This window comes from Poeciliopsis prolifica, unplaced genomic scaffold, assembly GCF_027474105.1.
Source record: "Poeciliopsis prolifica strain line A6 unplaced genomic scaffold, Auburn_PproV2 SCAFFOLD006, whole genome shotgun sequence".
NCBI lineage: Eukaryota > Metazoa > Chordata > Actinopteri > Cyprinodontiformes > Poeciliidae > Poeciliopsis > Poeciliopsis prolifica.
In genome coordinates, this window is record NW_026562381.1 from 16,626,676 (window position 1) to 16,639,147 (window position 12,472).

A 12,472-nucleotide genomic window follows, 5' to 3' on the forward strand; every position below is an offset into this window, starting at 1 on the left:
TAGAATATGACATAAATTATAATAAATAAAACCAAACACTTTCAGGATATTGTGGATTATGCCCAAGAGGCAAGTCCAAAGTGCTTCAACTTTAAGAGCTTTGTGGTGGCTTCTTTGTACAATTGCTTTTAGCAGCCAGGAGAGGAAGTCGACATGCATATGAGACACAAACAAGTTTACGTGCACTGCGTCTGTGAAGCATAAACAAAGCCAAGCTCAGAGACCTCTTGAGTGGTGAGTAACATTATTTTCACAGCCTGCTGAATGACCTCTAATAGCCTCAAAAGATGCAGAAGCACGAAAAGAGACGGGAATGTTAGACACCGAAAGCCTCGCCTGCTGAGAATCTTAACACTAGACACTGAAAATTACTTGCCTGCTATCATGTTGAAATCAACTCTGAGTCACTGACATAGAGAACGTTTGTGAACTCCAGTTCTCTGGCTGCACATCCGATTATTAACTTTAATGACATAATGAATTAAACTTGGTCCTTCTTCAGAGCAAACACATTAAACCTCGATTCAAAAAGAAATTGCACAGCATCTGTGAAGGATAAAAACCCTCTTTCCAGGCTTATTTACCTTTGTGAGGTTGAAAATTGTTACAGAATAAGAAAGAGTGGGAAAAGATGGATGTCTGGAGAAAGAGAGTGCACTATGTTTTCGTGTCATTAGCTGTCATAATGATATCCGCAGCGGACACAAACCCTTCATCCTCTCCTGGGTTTTGACTTAAGCTACACAGACTTAAGAGCTTTTTCTTGATGCCATGGATTGATCAAAACGACCATCTTTAAGTTAGTTCCCCCACAGCTGGTCAAAAAGCATGCCTGGAAAAACATGTATGATGATAAAAATGTAAAAAACAAATGTATTAACTTTTGACTGTGAGAATATTGCTAATCTAGTTTGAAGAAAAAAGAGATTCCAACACTGTTAGTCAGATTAAAATTGTATTGCTTTCCTAGAAAAAGAAATAGAGTGAGTCCAATATTACTTCATCAAATTAATACAGAAATGGCTGCAAGTAGTGACGGATCAGGACATCGGTTTGGAAGAAGAAAAACAAACCTGAAAGTAAATCTCAACAATACAAAGAACCTTGCAAACATTTAAATATTTTAGTCACTTGAAACTTAGGCTGAACAATTAATTGGATTAATTATGAACAACCATGATTAATTGAAATAATCATTATCTGTGCTTTGTATTAAGACCCATTTCACCCTAAAAAATAATTTTAAATAAAATCCAGAATGACCTATTGCCATAATAAAATAAAAGGTTTTCTGTGAAGACCTCCGAGGTTTTTAGAGACTATTAGAAAACAAGCAGCATCACAGAGACCAAGGAAGAGAGCAGACAGGTCAGGGAAAATATTATGTCCATCATTCAGAAACTGGAAAGAGATTTTCACAGCTGCAAACTAAGCTTGAGGAGTCAGAATCTTAGTTCCTGTAAGATTCTCTCTCAGCTGTCAGCTTTTGTTTTCAGAATCACAATCAGCTTTACTGTGTGCGCAAACAAATAATTTGACTTCAGTTTCTAACACGTACAGCGTACAGACATCAAGTACAAATATATATTTTCCTGGAAATAAAAAAGCATTAATGGAACATGTAGTGAATGTATGCATACAGCCTTTTGTGCTCAAGTCACCTGTTACAAACAGACCCATCTCAATAAATGAAAATATTAACTTTATAACTTTATCACCAGGTAAAAGACATTATATAAATTAATTACACACAGATTGTCGTTTTCCAGTCATTATTTCTGTTAATTATAATGTCTTTCTGCTTATAGCTCTGAAAATATGTCATTGAAAATGATAATTTTTTCTTAGACCAATAAAAAAATAAAATATAACACAGAAATGCGGATTTAATTAACAGTATGCTTAATTTCAGCTTGTTGTTTTAAAAAAAATATTTTTATTTTAACAAACAAGCCTCATCAGGAAGCATGAGGCTTCCTGATGATGTGGACAGTTATATTTAACTGTCCACATTAAATATAACTGTACGGCATTCACACACTGCTGTGACACACACACCCATTCTCTGCTCTTAGAGGCACTCTAACGGTCTTGATGAATGAACCAGGCAGGCCACTGTACCACACTGGAAAGCTGTAATAAACTTGACCAGAACAGAAAGATTGCTCGTCTGCTCCTGGTGTTCAGTGTGACTCAGACTGTATGAATTTAACTGATAAAAAAGCTTCAACTGTTCAGATTTTCTGAATGTAAAACGGTCTAAAATTTGATCCTAAAACTCGAAGCACAGTTTTGTCACTCGTTTATGAGAAATCTTCTTTAAAATTGACGCTCATGCTTAATGGACAAAATGAAAGGGGTTAAAGTGTTATATTTGCACCTTAAGAGATGCTTTGAAGACCACCAGAGCTGTGACTGGTTAACTGTGTTTTCTGCAGTGGGTTTCCACTGCTGGTGGAGATTGTTTTAAAGCAAATAATGTGGGTTGAGGCATGATGCACATTCAGAATGGGTTTACATTCAATAACACCAAAGCAAACCTACTCACCCTAAATCCTTTCCCCCCCTTTTTGCTTTTTTTCACAAATAAGCCAGTGGCAGGAAATAGAGACATTCAGAGATGAAAGAAAGAACATCCTCCTACTGAGAAGATCACATTGTGAAAAACTGAGTACTTATTTTGGGGAGAATGCAAAGAAAAAAACTCTGTTTACAGCCGACATCAACGGGTGGCCTCTAATGACAGAATTAAAACCTACACAAAAGGAATCTGCAGCAGAACTATCATTAATTCCTGAGCGTCACAACTGAATCTGGCTGCACCTCATCATATCAGCAAAGATTTTTCACAACTGGCCAAAATTCGTTAAAAAAGTCCAGCAAATTTCCTGTCTGCACCCACATCATTAGTGTTCCTAAAACAATACATAACACACATAATTGTGTTCTTCATATTTCAAAAAAATACTGTCAACACTATATTCTCACCCCATTCTGTGTGAAGAATGGCTTTAAACACATGAGAGAATACTTACAGCAAATGTTGGACTTGGTCCGGGTATTATGACTTGGCATGCCAAAATATTTGTCAAAAAGGTGCGGCCACCCATTATTGTCTCCTGAAACAGAAGAAAAATGACAAACAAAATGGAAATCATCATTTGTCCTTCAAAATTATTTCTACCAGCTAAGGAAAGTCATAAAATTATACTCCTTTATTTCATCTTATTTTATTCAAAGCCATGCCTTTCCTGTCATCCAGCTGCTAGTTTCAGACTCAGGAACATTCAGTGTTAGTGCTTTTTTCTAAGATCTTGTTCTGGTATAGTGAAGTTTAGTGATGGAAATTTAATACCTTTCAAAGGTACATAAACTTTCGGCAAAGTGACAACGGATTGTCACCGGTATTGAGACTTAGGGCCCTCGATCCTGGTCTGCATGGAGGGACATTTGGTAGAACTGCTGCCTTACACCAAGAAGGTCTCGGTTTGGAGTTTGAAGTTCACGGTCCAAAACATTAGAGTGAACTTAACTGGTTGATCTAAACTGTCCTTAGCCATGTATGTGCATGAATCTTTGTTCTGTGAGTCTCTGTGTTGAGCTGTCACGGACTGGCGACCGTAGCGTTCAGGACTCGCTGTCCCGAACACAACCCACACTTCATTCAAAGAGTCAAAATGTCATTAAAAAACTGTAACTATCTTTACATGGAGCCATCCTTCGCCTCTTCCTTGGAGATGCCAGACCTGGGTCAAACTATTTCACACAGAGCTCTGTGCAATGGGTTGTGTGATTGGTCAGAAGTTTAATGCCATTCTTTATGCAGATATACCCTCGGACAGCAAAGTTGAGTTTTTGGTTCAACTTGTTCATTTCCACTGTTTTGTTTAAGTTTTTGAAGAGCGTTTATGAGACATGGTGAGAAATTATGAACATTTGCATGATTCTTCACAAGACATTCAAAAAGATTGTCAAATGGCAAAACATTCCTGGATGGAAACTGCAGAGTTGTTGTCCTTCATAGAAGTTGTCTGCAGAGAAGTTATTGCTGTGACAGTTTACATATAATGCTTAAAACATGAAATTTCTGCATGTGAAAATGCAAAAATCTAACAACCGTGTGACTGCTTGGCTTCAGATGAGGAGTGGGATAGCCCTGAGATGTCTCTGCTCCAGCGCACCTGATTGAAGTTACTTGCTCACAACTGGTCCTGCAGAAGTCTGTTATTCAGTCAACCATTTCAGTTAGGTACTGCATCATACTGGAGGAACTATTGTTAATCACTTAGTCTGGATTGTTGAGAAAAGTTGCTGCTGGTTGATGTTTTCATTCTTTTCAGGCCATTTTTTGTGGGCCTGCTCGATTATGTTGTCGAGATCGCTTTTTTCTCCAGATAATTCTTTTTCCAGATGCCTTAAGTTTTCTAAAGGGCGTTTAATTGTAGAAAACAATTTTATCCCTGTCCTCCACAGTGCAATCCGGCTACTTTCTGCAGAATGCCAGGCAATCCAGGAATTCTGACTACTGTCCAGAATGTAAAAGTCTCAGGGTGTGTGCAGAAACAGAAACATACATGCCCTCTGCCATTCCTGAGCAAACTTTGCAACCTTAGAGTGTGCCAAAGATTTATTTACTGCAGCTGAAACTCTTGTAGCTCTTGGTGATTCAATAAATGGTTTCAGTTCATGTTTTTGTAAGAATTGATGCAAATCTTGCAAATATTAAAGTGTTGGGCTGAACCGTACCTAAAACTATAAATTAAAAATAAAATTTGAAGCCATTTTTTTAGATTTTGTTCAGAAACAAAAGGAGATATTAACTTTAAATTTTTCTTTCCTCTTCCAAACTCATGATGACCCGAGTTGTCTCAGTTCAGCGCCTGTGGCGGTTTTCTGTTCCCTGATAAGTTCCCTTGCCAAAACACCGGCACCTGTTTTTTTTTACTTGCTGAGTAAAATGCAGATGTCAAAATCAATAATACTTGTTACCTTTAAGGGATGCAGAAAGCTGCAAAGTTGAAGCTGTATCTCAAGAAGGAAGCAAAATAATCTGAATTGCTAAAGTAAATAAATAAGGACTAAAATCCAATTAAAAGGAGAAATCTTTGACATGCAAAAAAGCAGTCAACTCATTTAATTTAGTAACTTAAATGTGCAATAAACACCTTTAGAAAGATACAATACTAGGAAAAAAACAAGAAAACACCAAGCTTCTGTTTTATACTTTCATACTGCAAATTAATTAACAAATGTTCAGAAAGATATAATGGCAATCTGCTTAACGTTTAACCAATTAAATTTCAACAGATGCTGTAAATTCATAAAAAATCATTTAATCCAAATAATAATGGAGTTCCCACACGTTCGATGTTGGAGCTCTACAATGCAGAAGCAGATGCAGCCAGATGCATACTCTTTCACCACTTTTGTGTATATTGATCTACACTAACTGCTCATGGATAAACTGGAATAATGACTTTTAAAATGTCATGGAAAGATTCACAAGAGTTCATGAAGAACACTTACTGCAATATGTTTCACAATCTGCTATCAAAGGAACTCATTTCACTTTTCTCCCATACACAGACTATGGGTTTGCCCTGACAATTTCAAAAATCGACATTTCTGGGTAAAGTTCAATAGGGGCAGCTTCAGCTGTGAACTTTTAAATAACAGTTGTTGACAGGAGAAAAGAGAAATCACTTGAAAAAACATAATTGCAGAGTAAGAAATTAAACCTTGAGGTTAAAGTCATTCAGTTGTTCCTTTTTTCCCTGCAGCTGATGTTTTGATCAGAATAATCGTGTCGAGTTTGTAGAAAGTTGGACAGCTTTTGGCAACTTTGGCACCAAACTTTCCAGTAACCTTTGCTTCATTCCCAACTTATGGAAACCTTGCTGATCATGTTAGTGACTGAAACCACATTGGGCTTGTTTTCATCGTGGCTCATCTGCTGTTCCTCTGCTACCAGGTCTGTATCAGGCTGTGGTATTCTGATGCACATTTAACAGCATCAGAATAAACATCCAAAATAAACAACAACCACTATCAGAATCATTAAGTCAAAACTTGGTGAAAACGTTAGTTCAGACTCTAATCAAACTAGATTTCTCTCTTTACTTTTAAATGAATGTTGTTCTTTATTTGATTAGAATGAAAAACTCTTATTCCAAGTAATTGTTATTCTCACTTTAACCTCAAATCCCGATGTTCTGATCCCAAATATCATTGAAAGGTTTCATTTCTTCCAGATGTTATCAAAAGGTTCATTACCTCATAAGGGTTTCTCAGAGCAAGTTACAGCTTTCTGAATAAATACATCTGAAAGTGTAAAAAAGTATTTACACAAATTATATAAAAAAAAAAACATCCTGTGTTTAAATTTTAAACATAGGTTCCTTTGCCTCCCTGACTCCTTGATGGTGAATTTCACCACAAAGATGCATCTTGCTGTGGCACACTATTCACCATACATCCAGGCTCCAGAGAAAACCCAACACAGGTTATTTTCAGAAGCATTTATTTGCTTTTATTAACTGAAGTTTGAATAAAAATGTGGATAAATTTACATCGAATGCAAAGCCCATCACAATCCAAGCAGCTTGGAGCTGCAGCTTCTATGGTTTAAAGATGCAGCAGAAACACAATGCAGCATCCAGAAAGACCAGAGATTTCCCTGGATGCAAAGAGTAGCAAAGCACTGCCCCTCCCACACCTTTTGCTGCACACTACTGGACAACTGTCTACGGTCTAGTCTATCTTGGGGAGGCGGAGTAGACTGTGTTTTGCCTTCTCATACACACACATGCATACATTTTGTTCTGGCCAAAAGATTTGCAGAATAACATCATCAGGATGTTAAACTGAGATATAAATCTTGTTTTCCACAAAATCATTTCCTGAGAATCTGTACATGTCCAAATGCAACATTTATGACTAATACATAGTCTTTTATTAATTTTATAACTTTTAATAAAAGTCAACACAATAGTCGCTAATAAGCTAATAATCTCTTTGATAGTTTAAAACAGAGTAAGCTTTGAAAGGATGTTTATTTTATTTTTTTATTTTTTTTACAATAACACATTTAGATGTACAAATAGGCTGCTATTTAGCCAAAAATATATTATCTGCTGTTTCAGAACTGCCTCTCTAAAATGGTGGAGGGTTTTCAGCTTTGATTGTCTAATTTCCCATGAGCATGTTTGCAGGATCAGTGCCTAATGACAATAAAACAGAGACATGTCTGTGAGCTATCTAATGCTGACTATACTTTGGGGAACCTGTGTTTAAGCCACACAGAACAAGAAACAGCCCACTTGGACTTACCAAGTCTGATCAACCTGTTCAGCATTCGGCAGACAAAAAAAATTGCTTTTTGTTTGCTGAACTTTTTGAGACTTTATTCTTTGTTTAAAGCGACAGCAAAGCTCTCTCTTGTTTTTCCTCTACACTTCAACGTGCTCAGCATCACTTAGAGACTTCTTATGGTCTTCTCTTCTTCATCTTTAGTTTGCATGGCTTCCCAGAATAACCTCTAGGCCTGTTCAAAGTGTCAGTGGTGATGGAAAAGGCAACAGTAAGAATCAAAGGTCCGGGGATCACTTGAGAAGTGATCATAACAACCGTCAACAAGTAAGGCGTTTGATTTTCTGATAAAGCTTCGTTCAGAGCAGAGAACTCATGGATCACCTTAAGCTCATTAATTTTGAATTCTTCTTTTCCTTTCCTCCAAATCTTCCCTCAGATTTTGGACGGGTTCTGGTGGAACTTCTCTTTCAGTAGTCAGATATTTTATGCTTGCTTGATTTCTTAAGTCATAAAACTGGAATTTATCTTTTATTTGGTTACTAAGGGACAGAAGATGACTGTTTTAAAACAACTAATATCAGCTAAAGTCTTGATATTGTGAAAAACAATATATAATTTTATATACTCTATATACACCGTTTACTGTAACTTCTTTCTGCACAGTATAAAACTAGTTATTTCAGAAGATCACTCAGATTTCTGATGCATAAATTAAATTAAGTAGTCTCATTTATTTCTGGATACTCTATAAAGAGCAGAACCACAAGAAAGTGTAATTTTTTCTTATGGTTCTTCATCATTTTTAGCCATTTAGAGCCATTGTGGCAAGTCCAAAGAGCCACTTGCAGCAGATCAGTCTGCAGGTTGCAGACTGATCCATTAAACATTTAAAAACTTTAGAGAATTTTATAACCAGTTCGTAAAGCACCAAGAGAGCCTCTGCAATACAGTCAGAAAATGAGCAGCTGCATTTTTGACAAGCTGAAGATGAAAAAGATCAGCCTTTCTTACACCATAACACAGTTTTAAACAATACTCAAAGTGTATGACAACAATGACATGAATGATCTTTTCAAAATCCTGCCTGGGCAAAATGGATGCGATTTTGGCAGTCCGTCACAACTGGAAAAAGCTTGTTTTCCCCACAGGAGTGATCTGTGTGTCACTCCTAAAGCAGCTGTTTATGCATAAAAAAATGGTTTCTTAAATAATTCTGTGGCAACAATTTAACTCCACTTCACCCAAACTCCCCTCACTGCTCCTCATCTTTCAAAAGTAAAAAGAAAAAATATTTCAAGAAATTCTATCAAATTGGAAATTCATGTTTGGATTAGAATTTGGTAAGTGTCAGAATGTATGATTTGCTCCATTTGGACTTTTTTGTTATTTATTTTTATGGTAATGTGGAGCATTTCAGTAAAAAGCAACAATCAGAAGAAAGAAGTCAACTTGCCCTCCATTCAATCTCTTAGAAATAGAGTTATGAGGCTTTGCTGACAGTGAAAACCTAGAGCCACTTGCTTCCAGGCCCGACACTCCTCCTCGCTTTAACAGAAAAGAAGTAGGGAGCTCATTCAACTCATGAGTCTGTGCTACATCTCATATTTGTTATGAATAAATAAGCATGTTTGTTCAATTTACTGATGTACTAATTAAAACTTGGTCATCCTCCAAATGGGTCTTCAGTCTGAATAGCAAGTCAAGGCTCTTGAGGATGCATCCAAAATTCTATTGAAGCTTTTAATCATTTTCCCTCCAACTGAGATGCTAATTCATCTCATCAATGAGATGTCCTCTTTCTGAAGAGGTGATGTCCGGCAGAATTAATATGAAACAGGCTAATGAACATCATCACTGACTTTTCTGGTTTTTAAAAGTAGAAAAGGGAAACTTTGATGCAGGTGTCCTTGTGTTGCTTATGGTCTGCTAATAAATATACAAAATGAAAATACATTACAGACTAAAGCAGTTTGCAATTACAGTTACTGAAATGGCACAGAGGTTTTTTACATTCATGCAACATAGTAATAATTTATAATGTGAAGCTGGTTGTGAATTATCTATATTATAAAAATAATTTATGCCAAGTAATGCATGCTATTGCAAATCAAATTGGAGGTCATCAATACTTTTTTTATGTTGTGTGGCGTCCAAAATAGTAAATCTGAAAGGGGGTTACTATAAAAAAAAAAACAAAATCAGCTTTTTGAGCTTTACATCATGTTATCAGAAAAAAATACACCTTAATAGTTGCTTCAATTCTTTCATATTTAAGAAATCCTCGAATCTTTAGTAGCAGCATTTTGGGATGCCAAAATGTTTGTCAACAGAAAACGCTGACTATTTTCACAAAGCTCCTCCTTGGAGCTGCAGATTCCAGCCAAGTTTCCACCTCACAGCAAATGTTCCCCACTTGCCTTCCTCACACAGATCCTCCAGACTAGCAGCAGCAGCAGCAACTAGCAAACACCTATGAGTCTGCCTAACCTATCATAGGAACTCCTTCTCAGCGCATCGCTCCAAAAACAGTTGTAAACTGTATAACAGTGTATCATTATTGTGAAGATGCCTTGAAGGCAGAAAGAGAAGGAGCTTCTTAAAGAGACAGAGGCCTGATTTCAAACATATCAAACTGCAAAGTCAAACTTCTTTTAAACCATATTTGATATATGCAGTGTTTTCAATAATTGAATGTAAGAGTTACTGCTAGAAAAAGGCACTATGTGCCAGAAAAATCCATGATGAAATCTGAAATTATATTTTTAACCTTTTCATTTACAGAATTTGTTTCAAAAGAATAATTCATTATATCTAATAATTCTAAACAATTTGCTAATGTTTGACGGCGAAGCCTTACCCTTTAACTTTTGCACTCTAGAATAATAATTATCATTTCATAATTCAGAAAGGAGCTGAGCTGCAAAGAAGGTAGGAGGATGAAAACAACCATGATAATGTAGTAATGGTGTAAAATTTAAATCTTTCATTGCACAAACACAGTTGCTCCACTAAGTGAAAGCAAAGCATCAGTGATAATAGGATAAAGTCCCTGCAGGAGACAATTGATGCGTATCTCACTAACATGTTTGCTGTGATCTTAATACTTTAGAACATAAGTAAAATTAAGATTCTGATTGAGGCAAACGACTCCAAAAATATATAATCAGAGGAAACATGTCTAAATTGTATAGAAATGTCATTAAAAAACTAATATTCTTAATCAATCTTGATTAATGGATTGCTTTGTTTTTATCATTTTTTTTGGCCGATCTCTCGTTGCCGTAAAAAAATGAAAAAAAAAAAATAAAATAAATAAATATTTTATAGATGTTTGTGCCTACAAAAACAAATGGAAATGAATAGCTATGAGCACTGCAAACCCACATCGAGACGTTGAGTAGAATTTAATATTTTAATAAGGACAACATCTTGTTCTAAAATGTTTAGTTGAGCATGTTATGAACTCAAGCTTCTAGAAGAGCGCCAAAGTGGAAGAATAATCACTTTTCAATAAACAGAGAAGAGGTATTAATATTTAACAATAATCAATGCAGGGATCAAATGTCCTCTCCTCAACTGTTTTTTATCCTGATGTTTCTTATAAAAAGAAAGGCTCAAAACCCATTGTTTATATTCCTGACTGCAGTTATTTTGCTTTATTTAATGGTGCTGTAAAATCCATTTGTCACACCTAAATGTTTCAGACTTTTTTATATCACATAAAAATATTGCAAATATGCAGAAAATGTAGTTTTAAAATCCTGAGGTTATTTATTAACATCCATCCATCCATCCATCCATCCATCCATCCATCCATCCATCCATCCATCCATCCATCCATCCATCCATCCATCCATCCATCCATCCATCCATCCATCCATCCATCCATCCATCCATCCATCCATCCATCCATCCATCCATCCATCCATCCATCATCCATCCATCCATCCATCCATCCCATCCATCCATCCATCCATCATCCATCCATCCATCCATCCATCCATCCATCCATCCATCCATCCATCCATCATCCATCCATCCATCCATCCATCCATCCATCCATCCATCCATCCATCCATCTTCTTACACCCTTGTCCCAGTGGGATCAGGAGGTGCTGGTTCATATCTCCAGCTAACGTATTTATTAACAGAAAAAGAGTATTGAAAAAACTGTGATTTGTAGGAAAGATAAGTTCAGTTTCACAAATCTTCCAGGTACTCATCTCTCCTTCAGAACAAACACTATGTTGGGTCAAATATAACTCTAAATTGCCCTAAAGAATGAATGCGTGCCTGGACATGGTTGTTTATTCAGTGATGTTTTCCTGTAACATTTAGGTGCATATTTTTTGCAATAACAGAACCAAATGGCTGAATACCGTTATCCACATGTCATATGCCTTTGTAGAGATCTGGCAATGACAAATCTATTTAATTCATGTATGTAGGAGAAGGGAAGTTGCAGGTCAACAGCTCTCAGGGATTGGAGCACCCTCATCTAAAATATGTTCATATGAATAAAAGCAACAGGGAAAAGGAAACATGTAAACACAGAGTCAAAGGCCGGGCTGTAAATGCTTCAAGATGCCAACAATGATTTGCTAATTGGTTCAAAATGTCAGGAACTAAACTATGGCCGAATGATGACCATAACGACAAATTAACTTATGAACTCTGAGTTTGCGTTTAGGGCCAACTTGCACAATAGTGCATTATTATATCAGATAAGAGACAAAACCTCCCATTGAACTCTGGATGAGACAGGTCATAAGCATACATCAACAATGAAGCATCTGCACTAAATAAAGTTGACTTCCCCTCTATTTAAAGTCTGGAACAGCTTTTCTGCAGTGGATAATTCCTTGACTCATCGAACACTATGGCCTTTTGGTTATGGGGTTTCAGGCAGGACTTAGATTTATGGGCTCATTTGCCACTTGCACTGCAGCTTCATGGTCAGCGTTATGAAGCTACTGCAAAAAATTGATGCACCTGCATTTCTGTAGTTTCTGGGAGGAAAACCTTAGGAAAGATTATAGCTGACAGCAGTGCAGTAAGCAAAAGATCAGCCTGAAACACAACAGGACACTCATGTCAGCAACTTGTTGATTAATTATTTGGAATCTGGTAGCAAAATGTTTTTGGATTTATTAAGTTGTGC

General features: G+C 36.5%; 1 protein-coding gene across 1 annotated transcript in view; it reads right to left on the reverse strand.

Moving 5' to 3' along the window:
* The window catches only part of LOC129360477 (relaxin receptor 1-like), a 100,693-nt gene that overhangs the window by 36,146 nt on the left and 52,075 nt on the right, over positions 1 to 12,472 (reverse strand). The window contains exon 3 of the mRNA XM_055030745.1: positions 3,036 to 3,119. Coding sequence (XP_054886720.1) covers positions 3,036 to 3,119 — 84 coding nt within the window. The remainder of the gene's footprint in view (positions 1 to 3,035; positions 3,120 to 12,472) is intronic.